The sequence below is a fragment of the Lepidochelys kempii genome, chromosome 5 (assembly GCF_965140285.1).
Source record: "Lepidochelys kempii isolate rLepKem1 chromosome 5, rLepKem1.hap1, whole genome shotgun sequence".
Taxonomy (NCBI): Eukaryota; Metazoa; Chordata; order Testudines; family Cheloniidae; genus Lepidochelys; species Lepidochelys kempii.
In genome coordinates this window covers 89,700,026-89,720,296 of record NC_136384.1, presented here as the reverse complement: position 1 = coordinate 89,720,296, position 20,271 = coordinate 89,700,026, and the positions used below count along the sequence as shown (strand labels likewise).

At 42.8% G+C, this 20,271-nt stretch overlaps 2 protein-coding genes across 12 annotated transcripts in view; both read right to left on the bottom strand.

Moving 5' to 3' along the window:
• FANCC (FA complementation group C) overlaps window positions 1-20,271 on the bottom strand; it is a 156,756-nt gene that overhangs the window by 8,540 nt on the left and 127,945 nt on the right. For 8 of the 11 annotated variants that reach the window (XM_073344975.2, XM_073344973.2, XM_078852862.1 and 5 more), the window contains 5 exons: window positions 19,786-19,885; window positions 10,738-10,813; window positions 9,796-9,877; window positions 7,181-7,355; window positions 3,902-4,102 (listed from right to left, as the gene is read on the bottom strand). In XM_073344975.2, coding sequence (XP_073201076.2) covers window positions 3,902-4,102; window positions 7,181-7,355; window positions 9,796-9,877; window positions 10,738-10,813; window positions 19,786-19,885 — 634 coding nt within the window. The remainder of the gene's footprint in view (window positions 1-3,901; window positions 4,103-7,180; window positions 7,356-9,795; window positions 9,878-10,737; window positions 10,814-19,785; window positions 19,886-20,271) is intronic. The other 3 variants (XM_078852864.1, XM_078852865.1, XM_078852863.1) reach the window with 2 other exon arrangements.
• On the bottom strand, window positions 13,860-16,127 carry LOC140911609 (myb/SANT-like DNA-binding domain-containing protein 7). Its single transcript, XM_073344984.2, has 2 exons — window positions 15,489-16,127; window positions 13,860-14,899 (listed from the first exon to the last, which is right to left on the bottom strand). Exons 1-2 carry the CDS (start codon window positions 16,036-16,038, stop codon window positions 14,814-14,816), a joined length of 636 nt encoding a protein of 211 aa, XP_073201085.2. The 5' UTR covers window positions 16,039-16,127; the 3' UTR covers window positions 13,860-14,813.

Sequence of the window (20,271 nt, the reverse complement as noted above, 5' to 3'; positions counted from 1 at the left end):
AAGCCCTTGTCTTGGCCTCGACCTCATCTTGCAGACATAACTCATCCCTCACATAGCAGTAGGGGGTCACCTTCTATGGCACTTGCTCTCTTTGATCTAGCTATCCCTGAACTATGAATTGTGTTACTGCCTGTAGCACCCCATCCTGGTCAGTGCTCCGTTGGATTGTCTGGAACCTCTATCAGAGATGGAAAGGTTCTGTAGCATGTTGATACACTCTCTGTGTGTAGTACTCTGAATGGTATGCCCACTGCTCAGTGTACCTGCCACCACTCGTGACTTTCCTGGGCAGATCATTATCTTCATGTCATAGAGCTGAAGTTCCTGTAACATGCATTGTAGCTGCTTGGGTGCACTCAGCTGTGGGTTCTTCATGATGCTTTCTAATATAATCAGACTGCATGTCCATCTTGTGCCAACAAGTAACCTGAAGGAATCATTCCATTCCACAGAGCACAACGTGTAGTTCCTTTTTTATCTGAACATATCCACTTTCTGTGTCTGGTAGGGCCTCAGTAGCAAAAGCTATGGGCATTGCATTAGTGTTGCTCCTAGGCCTCCTTCTGAGGCATCATACTGTAGCTCTAGATGCTCCACAGATTTGTAGTATTATAGGACTGATGCATCACTTATCATTTCTTTACTTTTAAAAAAAAATGCCTGTTCTTGGGTCTCTAACTATCTGTATGCTGCATCACTGGGTTTAACGGTCTCAAAGGCTCTCACAGGCTTCTGATAGGTGTGTGCAGAATCTGGAAAGATAGCTGGCTATTCCTATAAATTGCTAGATTCCCTTCAAATCCTTTGGTCTTGGCATTTCCTCAATAGCTCATAGTTTTCCAAGGTCTGGCCAGATTCCCTCAAGTCAACAGATGTCTGATTTAGGGGACCTCCGTTCTCCTCAGCTTCATCTTACCTGCATTCAGCCTACTATTCCACTCCTGGCACTTGTTTAGGAGTTGTCTCAGCTTAGTATCATGGCTCTGCATTTCCTCTTCCTTGGTGTCTCCTTCTCCTGTAGTAAGAAGTCATCAGCTACAATATGATGCCTGAGAGTCTAACTAGTGCCCAATTTAGTTTATATTGGAACTACATCATCTAAGTCCAGGAAGTCATATGACCCAGAAGAGTGAAACACATTCTTGCTTGTGTCTTTGGGTAAGCCTGTTGGTGGTTGACAAGGTTCAATAAAGTTTGAAATATTTTTTATAGGTGATAAGCCTTCAATGACCTTGAATCTAACATGGCTCCTATGAACTCTATGCTTTGAATTGGAGCAAAACTAGATTTTTCTCTGCTTATTTTGAGGGCCAGAGTAGCAAATGGCCTTTGGATTACATGGATTGAGCTGGTTGTCTGGTGAGGTGATTTCCCTCGGATAAACCAATCGTCAAGTTAGAGGTATGTAAACCTGGATACCTTGCCATCTCATGTAAGCTGCCACAACAGCCAGCTACACTTGGTGGAAACCCTCAGTGCTACAGAAAGCCCGAAGGGTGGGACACAATACTGGTAGCAAATCTCTCATACTAAGAATCTAAGGTATTTCTTGTGAGCTGGATATATGGACAGGTGAAAATAGGCATCCTGAAGGTTGAGAGTCACAAAACAGTCTTGATTATAGAGGCTGAAGTTATCATCCTGAAAACCTGAAGCAATGAATGAAAGTAATCCAAGCATTGAAGGTCCAAGACAGGGCATCAACTCCCTTTCTTTTTCAGACTAGAAAATAATGGGAGTAGAACCTCTTGCCCGTGAACTCTAAAGGCACCTCCCCCACTGCTCTACATTGCAGAAGGGAGTCCACCTGCTGTTTCAACAATGTCTCATGAGAATGGTCCCTAAAGAGGGATGGGATAGGAAGGCAGGGGTAGGAAGCGCTTGGAACTGTACGCCTTTGTTGACCAACTCTAAGGGCTTGTCTACGCAGGTAATTCACAGGGAAGTTAGGGCAAAAGAACTAGTGTGTGAATTTAAAGTGAAATAACTATTTCACACAAACTCCGTGTGGACACTCTTATTTCGCACTGAGAGTGCCTTTGTGCAGTTTTGGTTAATCCAATTCCAAAGTGGAGCTTAAGACAAGTCTAACACCTGGTCACATGCGTCTCATTTTCATAGGCAGTGAAGTGAGTCACCTACATCTTGGCTCTGGAGGAGGATTTAGCTGCTCTGCCTGTCTCAGAAGTTGTTGCCTCCTATGTCTAGTGAGCCAAAGAGCTCAAAATTGAGCCACAGTTTACAGGAACGCGGGAAATCACCTCACCAGGAATTAAGTCTGTTCAGATTTGGTAGAGAGCCTTTTCCCTCCGGATCGGAGGACACTCATTGAATGATCCGGAAAGAAGAGTTTATGGAAAACTCTCTCACTTTCTGAGTTCTTCTAAAAAAGGAATGACAAATTGAGGCCATGTCAAGTGTCCATTGTTCAGCATAATAAGTGCTTCACAAAAAGGAGCAAGCTTTGAACCCTGGAACATTACTTCAGCCACAGAGGCCTAGTTTCTGGTACCGAAGAAGTCCCTAACACTAATAAATCTTTTTTTAAGCCTGTGGGTATAAAAATAATCAGAAAACTAACTCTCTTACCTAAACTAATATACTGATTATTTATATAAAGAGATTTAAATCACACAGTGGGCAAGATACACTACCAAATGTTCCATCTCGCAGCCACAGGTGGTTAGAAGAAACTGAAGGACAGTTAGGCCCACTCTGCCCTTTATGTCTTTGGAGGGGATGGGGGGCCGAAGGGCATCCAGGACACAGACGCAAGGGACACTGCTGGCCAAAAGAATCTGATCTCATATGCACTGTGGCACATGTAATCAGAAATGGTACCCACATGGACAATCGCTCGAAGAGTAAAGCTCCCATTGACTTCAGTGGAGCCAAGATTTCACCAAAGGAGTTGAGTCTTAGCCATATTATCTTCTCTCCCAAATCTTCTCTACTTCCTCCATTCTCTATGGCTATTGACACCATTATTACCCCACCCCATCACTCATGCCTGCAATTCCTCCCTGTCTTTTGCCCCCAACTAGCAAGTCACAGCCAGATTCTGTCACTTTTCCCTCCTCAACATCTTCACCACACGTTCTTTTCTTTCCATCCCCATAGCTAACTCTTTCATTCAGGGTCTCATTATATCTTATCTCAGCTTCTAAAACATCCTCCTCTCTGGTCTCCCTAAAATGCCAATTCCCTCCACCTATTCAGTGCTAACACTAATTACAGGAAAATGGGCAGTGGATGGTTCCATAACCACTCCAGCTGCTAAACAGAGTGGGAAGTGATTGATGCCTGGGAGGGCAAAGCGTATACACTCTTAGGCTATGCGTATACTAGAGAGCTACAGCAACACAGCTGAACTGATGCAGCTGTGCCGCTGTAAGATCTTTCATGTAGCTGATCCACGCTGAAGGGAGAGAGAGCTCTCCTGTTGACATAATTAAACCGCCCACAATGAGTGGTGGCAGCTATGTCAGTAGGAGAAGCTCTCCTGGCGACATAGTGCTGTACACACTACCACTTTATTCCAGCGAAACTTAGGTCGTTCAGGGGTGTATTTTTTCACACCCCTGAGCAACATAAGTTTTGCCGACATAAGTGATAGGGTAAACATGGTCTAAATCTATAGAATGTAAGGTGTGAGGGAACTACATACACCCCTGTACTGTTAGCTACTACTCAAAACATTTCTGTGGCTCTATAGGCAATGACTTCTCCAATGGGACCCTGTGGAAGCACTGTCAAGGAAGAGGATATTTTAGCTGTTCTTATTTAGGTTAGCATGATTTTCTTTAATTCTCTGTGATCAGCTTTTTCGTAAGAAGGAGAAATTTTCAACATGTGAATAATACAAAAGAAAAAGCTTGTTGAAAAACATGGAAACACTTACATGCGAAATAAACTCTTGGGCAATCTTGTGTCCACCCGAAGAAAAGAGCAGAAAACTAAGAAGAAGATGCCTGACAAGGTGTTTGGTGCAAGGTTGCCTTTTATCTGTTTTAGTGCTAGCTGCAGCCTGCAGATCTGTGATAGAGAGGGTTGTACAGCTGAAGAGCATCATCAAACGATCATACACTGCTCGAGCTTCTACCTGTAAGGAACAATTTCAAAAGATAAAGGATCGGAGAAGAATAAAAATTGTGTTTATGGAGTTTTTTTGTTGTTGGTTTTTTTGAGATTTGTTCACTAACAGACATCTGAATCCTTGGAAGAAATCGTAAAAATATGTCAAGAGCTTGAGTTTAAGAGGCACTGTAGAGAACAGGGAAGGAAGGGGGAGGCACATTTTGCTTACGCTGGTTCACACAAACATAAATGGACAAAATGGAAAATTCTTTACTTTCTTTGGTCTTGCAAACTAAGCAGCCAAGGCATCGAGCCAAGTTTTGACCTTTTTTGTCATGAAAGGAAATGGAGAAAATCCCTCAGTAGAATGCAGTCAGATTTTTACATTGTGGGAAAAAGAACAGAAGGCTCCTTGAAGGCTCACTTCAATATTGCAGCTACAAATCAATTAAACCCCCATGCAATCTGACCTCAACTGATAAAACGTTCTGATAAGAACAACGGGTTTTGGCTTCTTCCTGTATTACTTGCAACATGTTTATTTTGTTTGCCTCTTGGAGCAGCCAATATAAATGTATTGTCAAAACAGAGAATGACGATTTTGGTGTCTACATAATAGAAGTTGTTAGTTCATCATAAGCAGCTATTAAAAACATATTTCATTGTAATAATACTGTTCATTACATAAAAAACAGGAAACATAAGGACAAAAGCAAAACATACCACCTAGGACTCAGGGAAGTAGGACACCAGCCCCACAAGTGTTCTTGAGTTCCTTTTAGTTTTCGCTATTTGTTTCCTAGCACTTACTGATTTTTTCACATTAACATTTCTATATATGCTAGCTTGAAAGAGTTTGCTTTTCTCGAAAGGTAATTTCTCATTGAAGTCTGTCCCAGGTTACACTAGGGATGCTACATGGCACTAATGAGACCACAATAAAAGTTTATGAGACATAATGAAATGTTATTGTTCCATTGAGATTGGATTGCCTCCAAACAAGGGCACCTGAATCTTACTCCTTCCCATTTCACTACACCTGCACTGATTCCCCCATTCAACCACTCCTAAGCTGAATCAATAAGGAAGAGTGGCTACAATATATCTAAACCTCTTTAATGGTAAAAATATTTTGGATTTTAAATCGTGCCCCACTACTCCATGATATTCAAAGCAGATGTTATGATTTCAGCTTCCACCTAGTGCTGCATCTGTTAATGTGTGTCTGGTTGCAGTGTTTCAGTCTCTCTTTCACATAACCAGGTGCTACAAAATCCTCTTCTTCCTCCTCTCTGCTGAAATGACTACAGGCTCCCGTACCTATCAGTCTTCACATTCTTTTTTCTCTGTGTTCTCATTCCCCTGTGCTAGGACTAGAGAAAAGAGGGTGGCAGGGGGGTGAGGGAGGATGAGATATTTTGACTGAGCAGTGGCAAGTTAGGAACAAGGTGGTGTGAAGAAACTACAACTCTAAAGTGCACTTCTGAGGAGCGATCAGGACTTTAATGAAACTGGAACAACAGCAAGAAGCACTAAGAAAGGGGGAAGGAAACAATAGACAAAGGGATCCCTCTATGCATATGGAGTACTGTCCTTTCCCCACCACTCCCTGCCACAAAAGAAAACTAACAAATGGGTTAAACCAATTTGTCTCAAACAAAGTGATTTTTTCCTATCATCAGACTGGTATTTTCAAGAGAAATTCATAAAAAACTTTGGAAAGAGACAATGTCTTCCATTGAGATCAGGTGCAATATCCATATCCAAAGGACTTGCATCCTAATTCAGTATTGCTTTCATTGTATTTACAGAGACACCATTATCTTTTTCTACAGAAGTATGCCAAGTTTGATTATTTAAAAAGTTAGCACCTTCCTCCCATTCATAAGGGATTTTTTTATGCTGAAGTATAAACCTTTAAAAACAAACATTTATAATGGAAGTATCAATTATCCTAACTGTGACACTTGAGCACACCTTCTTATATTATTCAAAGTAAAATAAACACTATTTTCCCAAGTATATTTAACCAGTTATTAGTTAAATAGTGTCTTCTGATATCCCACAAACAAAATGTCCAAGATCCTTTTCAGAAACACAGAGAATTTTAATTGTGTGAGATAACTTGAGGTTTTAACTAACACCAAGAAAATACTATTTGCTCAAGACCTGATCGTGCATTGTGCTACTTCCTCTTTGGGGCCATATGACGCAAAATTTAAACGCTGGGTAATATCTGTGACAAAGGAGGATTCCCTGGGTTGGGTAGAACTGGGATAACAGCTCTACACCACACATGCCCACACAGTCTGTATGTAAGGATAGGGTGTGTGGTCAGAATGCAGCTGTACTCCAACGATTCCCGCCTACTGCAATAGTCCCTACAGTCATAGGTAGCTACGGCTAAATTAGTGCAGTTCTTAGGCTGCTTTAACTTACTCAGGGCATCCAATAGGTCCCATGCTGGGTCCAGAATAGGGAAATGCAAAGCTAGCATAAGCCCCGCCTTTGTCCTTCTCCCCTCTGTTCCTATGCTGAGTGGAACAGAGAACCAGACCTTTAGTGTTTAAAACAAAACTAAGTAGCCATGACACAAGCTAATATAAGAAAGACTGAATTACATCCTCAGATCACTGCCTAGATTCTATGATGACAGGTGCAACAGAAATCAAATTAGATAGATAATGTTAATTCAGATTCACTGCTGCTGAATGTGAATGAAAAATGCTGCACTGTTTTTATTAGTTCTCTCACTTTTAAAGCACGGCAGTCTTACAAGACTATGTCACAGGAGCTCTGAAATCCTGCCACACACAGATTCAAAAGGAACAGTTACAGGTGTACCAATCAAGCTGATTTGATACAGTCATATTTTTCAGAAAAAAAGTAAATAAAGGCATTCTGGCCTTCAGTACACTTGACAAACCCAGTTTCCAAATGTTCACAGTTGAAAGAGCCACAAAAATTATCTTGGATCCCCTCTACTGCAGAATTTTACAATTCCAGGAGGACCCTGCAAACCCCAGCCACTTTCCCACATAAATGCCTCAATTTTCAGGTATACAATTGGCTAAATACTCTCAGCCATGGCTACACCACCCACCACAATTTGAGTCCTCTTCTCTTTATCATTGTGTGGACTGTAGTAAAATGCAAGCAGCCACAGAAAAGTATCTGAGGATTCATCTTCAGACTTCAGCAACTGCTCTACAGCGATATCAGCCCATTCTCCAAAACGAACAAACAAAAACCAGCTCTCAAAGAGGTCAGCGTAAGATCTGCAAAAGAATCAAAATACATTTCAGTTTTGCTGGCTATTCATGATCTTGTGGGATGCAAAAAGGTTCCCAGCAGGGCTTCCCCATTAGGTGAAGATGCTGTTTAGTAAGGAATTGTGCAGTTCCCACTTGTGGTCAGTGCTAAAGGGCCTGCTGATGTTGTCCACCCATGAACTGTGAAAAGCTGAGGGCTATACTGCTGACACGGTAATGTGGCTTTGACACTTCCTTGAGGTGCCAGGACTGTAAGTCAACTGTGTTACCCCCCTGACTCAGTGAGAGGGAGTCTTTGTTGTGGAAGGTGGGTGACAGCTCCCTGACACTACCAACCCTTCAGCACTCTCTTCTGGGCTCTACCCGCTGCTACTTTGCTTTTCAAGTAAAACATTAGGTGTACCTCAGAACTCCTCAAAAGCATCCACCCTGTAGCCTCCAGCCTCCGTCACTAAACACACATAATAATTACCAGGAATAGTACATATACACCAACTTGTTTGAGTCAACTGTATATCAGCTCCAATATAACAACACAGCACTGTAAACTATTTATAATAAACGTTTATGAACAAATGTAGAGATTTAAGAGATAGTGAGCAAGGACAATAACAGGTTACAAATAAAACAAAAGTATAACAGGCTTCTACTAGAACAAGACTTACTTTTAACAGGCTACAAACATTTGTCTAAAACAGTCTCTCAGCTGATCTTTTCCTGCAAAGTGTGCTGGTTTTCAGTCAAACTAGGATCCACAACACTCATGAATCATTCCCCCCCACACCTCCCGCCCAGGAGGTTTCTCAGTGAAACGGGTAACAAAACGTCCTTTTGCTTTTCCTTATATTTTCCAGAGTTCATTGTCTTTATTCCCAGAGTCAGAATTATTCTCCTCTGTAAAGGCGGTTTCCATTGTATTGACTTACAATGCTTCATTTATAAATGAACCTAGGTAGACAGGTAAACCAACAGTCCTTTTTCTAGGAAAAACTTGATAGTCAACCCTGCCTGGGATGCAGATTCTGAAATATATTTTTCAATACATACATACAACTTTCAACGCAAATTCTTAAATATCATCTATACATACATCTCATAATGCTTATATGTCACCAGTTTTTATTTGATACCTTACAAGATACTATTTATGGATAAAACCATGAAAGCAGAATATTAGGTGTAGTAAGTTTTTCAGGCTTAATAGGAGTTGCTGTTACAGAACAGTGAACCCTTTGCCAGTTGGCACTGAGGGGGTCTTAGGATTACAGTGGTGTTGGATACACAAGTTCCATAAATTAACTGTTTCCATGCACAGAAGGATGGATTTAGCTCTGTTAGTTAATATAGAGCGTGGTTGATATGTTGTTGGACATTACTAGGATGTGTCGGAATCATGAGTGGTGTGAACACTTGTAGGCTTCCCAGACAGCTCTCAGCTCCAGGAGATTTATTTGCATTCTGGTCTCTCGAGGGATCCAGGTGCCTTGTCCTGTGAGTCATCCATATGGGCTCCCCAGTCCCGTTGGGAGGCATCCGTAACTAGCTTCTTCTCAGGTATGGGCAGGCAGAGGGGAACTTCCATGAATATACGCTTGGAGTCTTTCAACCACATCAAGGGAGAATAATCACTATTGTGTACATACTGTCTTCCTGGCACATTTACCACACAGCACTTGCCCTGACCTAGTCTATAGTCGCTCCTATGAATTCTATAGTTTGTGTCAGATTTAGGATAGACTATTCCATGTTTATACCAATTCCCAGGGCCATTAGGTGATGGAGCAGCAATGATGTCAATGTCAAAACTTCTAGACAGGACCTTCCTGTCAGGAGCAAGTCATCTAGATATGGATGACAACGGAGCCATTGCAACAGGCCTCTGCTGCTACTATTGCAAACTTCTTTGTAAATAGCCTGGGTGCTGCTGATAAGCCAAATGGAAGAACCCTTATTAGTAGTGGTTGGGACCAGCCACTAACCTAAGGAAACACACACAGGGACCTGGCTGGAGGGCCAAGTCAGGAAGAAGGAGCATCCTGAGTTTCAGAGAGGGAGAGCAGCAACAGAGTGTGCAGCATGCAGCAGAAGGGGGCCTCAGATCTGGAAGGAACTAATCCCCAGAGTGGCTAGAAGGAGGTACACCTTGCGGTGAGTGGAGCCTATCACAGAGTAACTATAAGGCCTGATTTTCTGAAGTGCTCATTGACTTGAACTGTGGGCACTTGAGACCTCTGAAAAATCAGGTTAATAGTTTAGCAGGCCTCCTTATATCCTAGGATATCCTATTTTCCTGTCCTTAAAACAGAGGTTGAATTTGGGAACTAATAAGAAAATGGCAACTAAAGAGAACTAAGCATTAATGAACCAAGATTATGAACCACATGACTTTTCACAAATAGAAGAACAGGTAGAAATGATGAGGGATAGTCTAAGTATTTTTATTTACCTAATGCTTTTATCTTCTATTATTGCTTTAAGCATGTCAGTAATGTATTTCAGGTGCTGAGACCAGAGTGTAGCTGGCAAATCTGGAAAACAATGAGAAGAAATGTTGTACCTAATGAAACAATATTTGGTGTGGTATCAAGCTAGAACTAGAACTTGCTGGACATATGATTCAGTCTTCAGTAATTGCTTCTCATTTTTAAACTTTCCCATAGTTTTCAACCATATCCATAATAAATTATTTTTTTAGGACAAAAGTTCAGTTGCAAAATACAGAACTAAAGTTCAGGCTATTCATCAAATTAGGCATAAGTGTGTGTACACACACACGCATGCATACACACACAAACAAACATATATATATATAGTTTCTCATCAATACTAATCTAGTATTTCTGTTATCCCAGTCAACTGCCCCTGTCCTTAGCAGAAATTGCCAATCATGCAAAACTGCTTCACATGAAACATTAGTTTTCTGATATGCATAAATGAGAGACAATGGAGACCAAACTTATTTTCATTTGTGACTTAACTGAAATCAGATTTCCAGATTTTAGAGAGGAGAAAGGCAACACAATGCATTAACACGTCTTATGGGCGTTTTCACAGTGATCATTATTGGGCTTACAAGACATGAACATTGAATACCTTTCCAGTGCTTGATAACTGTTTTTTAATTCCTAGCATTGGCTTTATTATATTGAAAATAATTTGCCTTTCTTCTATTACTCTTATTTGGTTTTAATTTTGTTTAAATCTACGCCATTGTATATAAAAGTTACACAAAAACCTACGTTAAAAGAGCATTACAAAAGTGGCAAAGTCAAGCTCTCAGAATTAAGGTAACCCTTGTGCATTATTTTTGAGGTTATCTATTGTGCAGAAAAATAAATGAAAATGCAGATTCTGTTAATGCTGCAAAACAATTCAAGGCAGAACTTACCAAAAGGATGTTTGAGTAAGGCTATCACAAGATGCTGCTGATGATGAGGAAAGTAGGCCTTCAGGGGAAATTTATGCTAAAACAAAAAGTCAATATTTTAAAAGAGCTTTGTGGTCAGCTTCTGAGAATATAAAACCTAAAGATATTATAGGTTCACCTAATGTAATAACCACATACAATAATGGTGCTGTCTGGCATAAAGAGTGTTTAATTAGTTTTAGACCTAACATTTAAGATTTTGTATGAAGAAGGAGGGAATAGAAAAGAGGGAAGGAGGCTTACAAAACCTAGTTATTTATGTTACTGGAATTATTTTACCTCAGTGAAAACAGGCTTTTGGGGATGGTGGGAGTTTAAATCTAAATGTTCCCATACAGTGTTTGTGAATACAAAAAGCAATTTTGTTCTAATGTATAAGAACCAGAAAGAGTAACTGACTAATGTAATTTAATTCCAACAGATGCATAATTCAAAAAGTAAACAAATATTTTGTTATTATTTGTGAAAATTAAGGGACTAGCAGCAGTGGAACCCAAACTATTTTATTTTACAAGCACCTGTTCGGTATACTTAGGACAATGCAGTGAGTTATCCCACTAGCTACCTTAACTCTAGCCTGCATTCTCTAGGTGAAGGGACTATTCAGTCTCGACACCAGCTCTTGAACACAGACAGCATATTATGCCAAATTACATGACAGATCTAAGTATCAGAGGGTAGCTGTGTTAGTCTATATTCACAAAAACAAGGAGGTTTTTTTACCCACTGTTTTTTTACCCACAAAAGCTTATGCCCAAATAAATCTGTTAATCTTTAAGGTGCCACCAGACTCCTCATTGTTTATGACAGGTCTGTAATTCCGAACTCTATCCAATGAGGACTGTGCTTAGGGTATGTCTACACTACAGAATAAGGTCGAATTTATAGAAGTCAGTCTTTTAGAAATCGGTTTTATATATTCAAGTGTGTGTGTCCCCACAGAAAGTGCTCTAAGTACATTAAGTGCATTAACTCGGCAGAGTGCTTCCATAGTACCGAGACTAGAATCGACTTCCAGAGTGTTGCACTGTGGGTAGCTATCCCACAGTTCCCGCAGTCTCCGCTGTCCATTGGAATTCTGGGTTGAGATCCCAATGCCTGATGGGGCTAAAACATTGTCGCAGGTGGTTCTGGGTACATATCGTCAGGCCCCTGTTCCCTCCGTCCCTCCGTGAAAGCAAGGGCAGACAATCGTTTCGCGCCTATTGTCCTGAGTTACCTGTGCAGACGCCATACCACGGCAAGCATGGAGCCTGCTCAGGTAACCGTCACCATATGTCTCCTGGGTGCTCGCAGACACGGTACTGCATTGCTACACAGTAGCAGCAACCCATTGCCTTGTGGCAGCAGACGGTACAGTACGACGTAGCCGTCATCGTCATGTCCGAGGTGCTCCTGGCCACATCGGCCATGAGCGCCTGGGCAGACATGGACGCAGGGACTAAATTTGGAGTGACTTGACCAGATCATTCTCTTTAGTCCTGCAATCAGTCCTATTGAACCGTCTTATGGTGAGCAGGCAGGCGACACGGATTGCTAGCAGTCCTATTGCATCATCTTCTGCCAGGCAGGCAAGAGATGAGGATGGCTAGCGGTCCTACTGCACCATCTTCTGCCGAGCAGTCATGAGATGTGGATGGCATGTAGTCCTTCTGCACCGTCTGCTGCCAGCCAAAGATGTAAAAGATAGATGGAGTGGATCAAAACAAGAAATAGACCAGATTTGTTTTGTACTCATTTGCCTCCTCCCAGTCTAGGGGACTCATTCCTCTAGGTCACACTGCAGTCACCCACAGAGAAGGTGCAGCGAGGTAAATCTAGCTATGTATCAATCAGAGGCCAGACTAACCTCCTTGTTCCAATAAGAACAATAACTTAGGTGCACCATTTCTTATTGGAACCCTCCGTGAAGTCCTGCCTGAAATACTCCTTGATGTAAAGCCACCCCCTTTGTTGATTTTAGCTCCTGTAAGCCAACCCTGTAAGCCATGTCGTCAGTCGCCCCTCCCTCCGTCAGAGCAACGGCAGACAATCGTTCCGCGCCTTTTTTCTGTGCGGACGCCATACCAAGGCAAGCACGGAGGCCGCTCAGCTCACTTTGGCAATTAGGAGCACATTAAACACCACACACATTATCCAGCAGTATATGCAGCACCAGAAGCTGGCAAAGCGATACTGGGCGAGGAGGTGACGTCAGCGCGGTCACGTGAGTGATCAGGTCATGGACACAGATTTCTCTGAAAGCATGGGCCCTGCCAATGCATGCATCATGGTGCTAATGGGGCAGGTTCATGCTGTGAAACGCCCATTCTGGGCTCGGGAAACAAGCACAGACTGGTGGGACCGCATAGTGTTGCAGGTCTGGGATGATTCCCAGTGGCTGAGAAACTTTCGCATGCATAAGGGCACTTTCATGGAACTTTGTGACTTGCTTTCCCCTGCCCCGAAGCGCATGAATACCAAGATGAGAGCAGCCCTCACAGTTGAGAAGCGAGTGGCGATAGCCCTATGGAAGCTTGCAACGCTAGACAACTACCGGTCAGTTGGGAATCAATTTGGAGTGGGCAAATCTACTGTTGGGGCTGCTGTGATGCAAGTAGCCCACGCAATCAAAGATCTGCTGATATCAAGGGCAGTGACCCTGGGAAATGTGCAGGTCACAGTGGATGGCTTTGCTGCAATGGGATTTCCTAACTGTGGTGGGGCCATAGACGGAACCCATATCCCTATCTTGGCACCGGAGCGCCAAGCCGGCGAGTACATAAACCGCAAGGGGTACTTTTCAATAGTGCTGCAAGCTCTGGTGGATCACAAGGGACATTTCACCAACATCAACGTGGGATGGCTGGGAAAGGTACATGACGCTCGCATCTTCAGGAACTCTGGTCTGTTTCAAAAGCTGCAGGATGGGACTTTATTCCCAAACCAGAAGATGTTGGGGATGTTGAACTGCCTATATGTATCCTTGGGGACCCAGCCTACCCCTTAATGCCATGGCTCATGAAGCCGTACACAGGCAGCCTGGACAGTAGTCAGGAGCTGTTCAACTACAGGCTGAGCAAGTGCGGAATGGTGGTAGAATGTGCATTTGGATGTTTAAAGGCGCGCTGGTGCAGTTTACTGACTCGCTTAGACCTCAGCGAAACCAATATTCCCACTGTTATTACTGCTTGCTGTGTGCTCCACAATACCTGTGAGAGTAAGGGGGAGACGTTTATGGCGGGGTGGGAGGTTGAGGCAAATCGCCTGGCTGCTGGTTACGCGCAGCCAGACACCAGGGCGGTTAGAAGAGCACAGGAGGGCGCGGTACGCATCAGAGAAGCTTTGAAAACCAGTTTCATGACTGGCAGGCTACGGTGTGAAAGTTCTCTTTGTTTCTCCTTGATGAAACCCCCCGCCCCTTGGTTCACTCTACTTCCCTGTAAGCTAACCACCCTCCCCTCCTCCCTTCGATCACCGCTTGCAGAGGCAATAAAGTCATTGTTGCTTCACATTCATGCATTCTTTATTCATTCATCACACAAATAGGGGGATGACTACCAAGGTAGCCCAGGAGGGGTGGTGGAGGAGGGAAGGAAAATGCCACACAGCACTTTAAGCACAGCACTTTAAAAGTTTACAACTTTAAAATTTATTGAATGACAGCCTTCTTTTTTTGGGCAATCCTCTGTGGCGGAGTGGCTGGTTGGCCGGTGGTCCCCCCACCGCGTTCTTGGGCGTCTGGGTGTGGAGGCTATGGAACTTGGGGAGGAGGGCAGTTGGTTACACAGGGGCTGTAGTGGCAGTCTGTGCTCCAGCTGCCTTTGCTGCAGCCCAACCATACACTGGAGCATACTGGGTTGGTCCTCCAGCAGCCTCAGCATTGAATCCTGCCTCCTCTCATCACGCTGCCGCCACATTTGAGCTTCAACCTGTCTTCAGCCCGCCACCTCTCCTCCCGGTCATTTTGTGCTTTCCTGCACTCTGACATTATTTGCCTCCACGCATTCGTCTGTGCTCTGTCAGTGTGGGAGGACAGCATGAGCTCGGAGAACATTTCATCTTGAGTGCGTTTTTTTTTTCTTTCTAATCTTCACTAGCCTTTGGGAAGGAGAAGATCCTGTGATCATTGAAACACATGCAGCTGGTGGAGAAAAAAAAAAGGGACAGCGGTATTTAAAGAGACACATTTTATAAAACAGTGGCTACACTCTTTCAGGGTAAACCTTGCTGTTAACATTACGTACGTAACACATGTGCTTTCGTTACAAGGTCGCATTTTGCCTCCCCCCACCGCGTGGCTACCCCCTCAACTCTCCCCCCTCCCCGTGGCTAACAGTGGGGAACATTTCTGTTTAGCCACAGGCAAACAGCCCAGCAGGAATGGGCTCCTCTGAGTGTCCCCTGAAGAAAAGCACTCTATTTCAACCAGGTGACCATGAATTATATCTCACTCTCCTGAGGATAACACAGAGAGATAAAGAACGGATGTTGTTTGAACGCCAGCAAACACACACTGCAATGCTTTGTTGTACAATGATTCCCGAGTACGTGTTACTGGCCTGGAGTGGTAAAGTGTCCTACCATGAAGGAGGCAATAAGGCTGCCCTCCCCAGAAACCTTTTGCAAAGGCTTTGGGAGTACATCCAGGAGAACCGCGAATGCCAGGGCAAAGTAATCCTTTCACATGCTTGCTTTTAAACCATGTATAGTATTTTAAAAGGTACACTCACCGGAGGTCCCTTCTCCGCCTGCCGGGTCCAGGAAGCAGCCTTGGGTGGGTTCAGGGGGTACTGGCTCCAGGTCCAGGGTGAGAAACAGTTCCTGGCTGTCGGGAAAACCGGTTTTTCCGCTTGCTTGCTGTGAATTATCTACAACCTCATCATCATCTTCTTCGTCTCCAAAACCTGCTTCCGTGTTGCCTCCATCTCCATTGAAGGAGTCAAACAACGCGGCTGGGGTAGTGGTGGCTGAACCCCCTAAAATGGCATGCAGCTCATCATAGAAGCGGCATGTTTGGGGCTCTGACCCGGAGCGGCCGTTCGCCTCTCTGGTTTTCTGGTAGGCTTGCCTCAGCTCCTTCAGTTTCACGCGGCACTGCTTCGGGTCCCTGTTATGGCCTCTGTCCTTCATGCCCTGGGAGATTTTGACAACGGTTTTGGCATTTTGAAAACTGCAACGGAGTTCTGATAGCACGGATTCCTCTCCGCAAACAGCGATTAGATCCCATACCTCCCGTTCGGTCCATGCTGGAGCTCTTTTGTGATTCTGGGACTCCATCATGGTCACCTCTGCTGATGAGCTCTGCAAGGTCACCTGCAGCTTGCCACGCTGGCCAAACAGGAAATGAGATTCAAAAGTTCACGGTTCTTTTCCTGTCTACCTGGCCAGTGCATCTGAGTTGAGAGTGCTGTCCAGAGCAGTCACAATGGAGCACTCTGGGATAGCTCCCAGAGGCCAATACCATCTAATTGCGTCCACAGTATCCCAAATTCGAGCCGGCAAGGCCGATTTAATCCACTTGTCAGGGGTGGAGTATGGAAATCGATTTTAAGAGCCCTTTAAGTCGAAATAAAGGGCTTCATCGTGTGGACGGGTGCAGGTTTACATCGATTTAACGCTGCTAAATTCGACCTAAAGTCCTAGTGTAGACCAGGGCTTAGACTACCACGCTCATTTTACTTGGATTTTATCATGTATACTCAGATACCATGGTGATGTGCATTTTATAAATACATGTAATGATATTCTTTCCCGTCACTTTAATGAGTTTTTCTTTTTTGTCTCCACCCATGAATGCAGGAAAACCAATTTGTTGTAAGCAATTTCTACATCACTCTTTATACAAGGCATCAAAATAGCTAAACAAGGCAACATTAGGGAAAAACAAGTTTAGATGTGTCTGGATCTAATAGTTGACATAAAAGTACAATTGAAAGTCAAAGTTTAGTTTTTATACAAAAAGATATTTGTTCAACTAATGATTAAAAAGAAAAATCAGACATACATTTAATGAACATTCCCAGGCGAAAAATGGTTGTTAACTTGATGTTACTGTTGAAACACTCACTTACTGTGTGGGGGGGGGAAGGAGGGGGAACAGACAACAAGAGAGAAGTTTAGCTTTCTCCAAAAACACAGGTTCAAAGTTTAAATGTCCAAAACTAATGTCGCTCAGACAGCCCTAAGTCTGATCTGAACATTGTTAGAAACTTTTAAACAGCTTTATTTGAACATAACACATGGGTTCATCTCTCCAGTGACCTCAGGGCCAAGCCTTTCAACAAGGGTGCCTAACAACAGGTTCCTAAGTCCTCATTTAGGCATCTACATAAGTGGCCTGATTTACAAACATGGGGTAAATCAGTTTGATCTACAAACAAGCTCCCAACAACCCAAGGGGAACATATGCACTGCTACCTCCCCTAAACAGCACTCCTCTACACTCCCCAGCTATGCCATGCCCTTTCTCACCCATTCTAAGTGATCTATAAGGATATTAGAAGGGACTGTGATTGTGGCCAGCCATTATACTGGGGGGAGTACAGGGTTTTCTGTAAACTCTTTCCTACCCTGCACACCTCTGTGGACACAACCTGTTTCTTAGAAAGATTCACAAGATACATCTGTTTACCTAGCCTTTTTTCCAATTAGCTGAACTATAAATTCCTGGGGTCTCAAACAACTGGCCAGATCCTTCTTCATTCTCAGTCTTTAGTGTTCCTCTTATTTGAAATGTTAATGGAGCAATTTATGTCCCATTAAGTACATGCAGACATAGAGATGGGTACCTTATAAATGCATGTAATAACTGTTACAGTTTCAGGGTAACTCAACTATATTTGCACCCTCCCCATTCCCATGGTCCACTTCAGGAGCATCCAGTCAGGTCTCAGTTCTCCAGCTGTCACCTGTCTCTGGATAGGGGCCTTGTACTACTCCCTTCTGACCAGGGGTTTCAAGGCTGCACAGCCACCAGCCATACACTGTGATAACTCCAGCAAGCTAGCCTGCCTAATGGCCAGCATCTGTGACTTGCTTTCTCTCCGAGAGCTATAAACAGTGTATTGCCAGCAGTTACCACACAGATCTTTCTAAACAAGTACATTTATTCTTAGGGCAGAAACATTACAAAGAAAATAAAGACCCCCCCCCCTACCCCCCGCCCGCAAGTTCCTACAGATTTACTAAAAGTCTACCAGAGGTCACTCCTAACCCCCCCCAGGGAGTGGTACCTCTCTGAGGTTGTTTACAGTTTCAGCAACTTGCCTTAATCATGCCCCCCTGTTTTTAGTTCCTGGAGGAGCTGTGGTAACCTGTCCCCATGAATTTATAAACCATTCATAAATTTAATACAATAGTTCTCAAAGATACGGTGTGAAGTTGCAATGTCTACAATTATAATATTATTCAGAAAGCAAAAACAATACAATCAAATTAATTTAAACCAAATTTATTATCCTAGTCTGAGACCTTGTATGCTAAATTGTAGCAAATTTTACAGTTGATTTATAAACTCTTGGGGGGAAAAAAAGATTTATAATGCAAATGCTCACAGGCACCACCTTAATTATAGCAGTGTGAATATGCACACATAAATTGCATAAAGAAGATCTATTTCATATTTAAAGCCAGCTTCACATAAAAAAGTGGGCAATAATCCATGACATGATGTCATCAAGTGAAGAACTTTCACCATAAAACACATGCAGAGCCAGCACAACAAATTTAGCCCTCCAGCAAGTTGAAGAGTGCAGAATTTCTGCTTATGATCTCCAACCCACCACCCCTGCCTCCCTGGGGCTGCACAATGTACTGCTAACATGCAACCAGGATGGAATAAAATTAATGTGTGTGGCATTTATTCATATTAAATAAGACAGCTGCAGTTTCATCTCTAATTCATACACCTGAAGCTAGAAGACAGATTTAATCACAATGCTAATTAGAGGCAAGTATATCACGGATTCCAAGACCCACCCCTTCACCAACCACTATCTCCCAAAAAGATGTGGAAATCAAAGAAAGTAGAAATTCTCTGGAGTTTGTTTAGAGGTTAAATATATTCAATAGTAGAATAGCTTCCCAACCCAGTGTTCCTGCCATGTCAAACTGCACTGGACAAATTAATGAAATGATTAGAGTAAGAAATTTTGGTACAGGCTAGGAACCTAATGAAAGCTTGTGACCTATAAATATAATTACAATTTTCAAGTCCCCTGTTCTTGGATTTTAAACTCTGAGGGGCTGATTCTCCTCTTAGTTAAGTTCGTGAAAAACACAAGTAATTTCACTGCAGTCAATTGAGTAAGAGTGCTGTAAAATTACCATGAGAGGAGAATAAGATCCTGAGTGGGGAAATTTTAAGCCTCATCTGAACTCTTGGATGATCAAACCTGACTATTTTGTACCGTTGTATTTATTTTTCTTTGTTTTTTTCTTATTACATTCAGCACAGTGCTCAGTAGGATCCCTGCTGCTGCAAAAGAAATACTTGCCTATGGTCTCCCTCACTCTTTCAGTACAAGATTGAGCATCATGCTGTAATTCAGCATGCAGGCAAATGCTGCAGGGCCGGGATAACAATATAATATATGCCGTGCTTAATTTGCACCAGGGCTTGCCAGGGCTGAGCCCTTGCACCTCTAGGCTTAGCAGTTCATAGCCCTGGAACCTCTGGGCTTGCTGCATCAGTTATGAATGTAAAATAATTCCTTTAGCCCTGGCACCTCTTTCATTACAAATTAAGCACTGAATATAAGGGCAAGATAACTTATGTTGGTGAAATGCTACAGCATAACAAATAAATTACTCCTATTTTGCAAAAGGCATAATAGTTTTGCACCTCTATGTCTGATGCCAGTTAAAGGGCCTCAACTATGTCTTGGCATCCATCTATAGTAGTGATGTGAGACCACTATTTGGCTCATTTTATTCCATCAGCATTCTAAAATTTAAAATTGTTCTTTTCATGCTAAATCTGAAAACCTCTCATTAAAAAGTTATCTAAAGAAATAGAGCTTGACTAACCTGCTTGTTATCCTTCTGGTGAGCTTGAACAAAACACCATGTAAACATCTGTATTATGGTCATTACTTCTGGAGTTCCACCGGTTTCCAGTAGTGCATTCCTGAGCATTGAAAAGTTAAATTACGACAGGTCAGATTATTAGTCTGTTAATCACACAGCTTTTAACTGAAGGATAAAGAGAGCGAGAGAGAGAGAGAGAGCGCTTTCTTTCTATATTGTAGCCTTGAGCTGTGTCTGAACTCATCAGGCTATAATGCCAGCATGAAAACTGAAGAAACTAACTTCACTTTAACATTTTTTAAAGAACACACACACACACAAACACACACACCTTTTGTGATAAACACAGCATTGTCCTTTGACAAATATTTCACACTTTGAGCTTAATTTTTAAAGGAGGACAGATCCAGACTTTTTTTTTTTTTTGCAGCTGTGACCCATGCATTTAGAGGTCTAAATGGGGCAGCTATGTACTTAGGTGTCTAC

Bases quoted from the DNA above. Each gene is read 5' to 3' on its own strand.
- LOC140911609 (XM_073344984.2), bottom strand. From the start codon at position 16,038: ATGATGGAGTCCCAGAATCACAAAAGAGCTCCAGCATGGACCGAACGG. The intron at 14,900-15,488 runs GTGAGTGTACCT...TTTCTCCACCAG, and splicing joins AGGCGGAGAAGGGACCTCCG to CTGCATGTGTTTCAATGATC.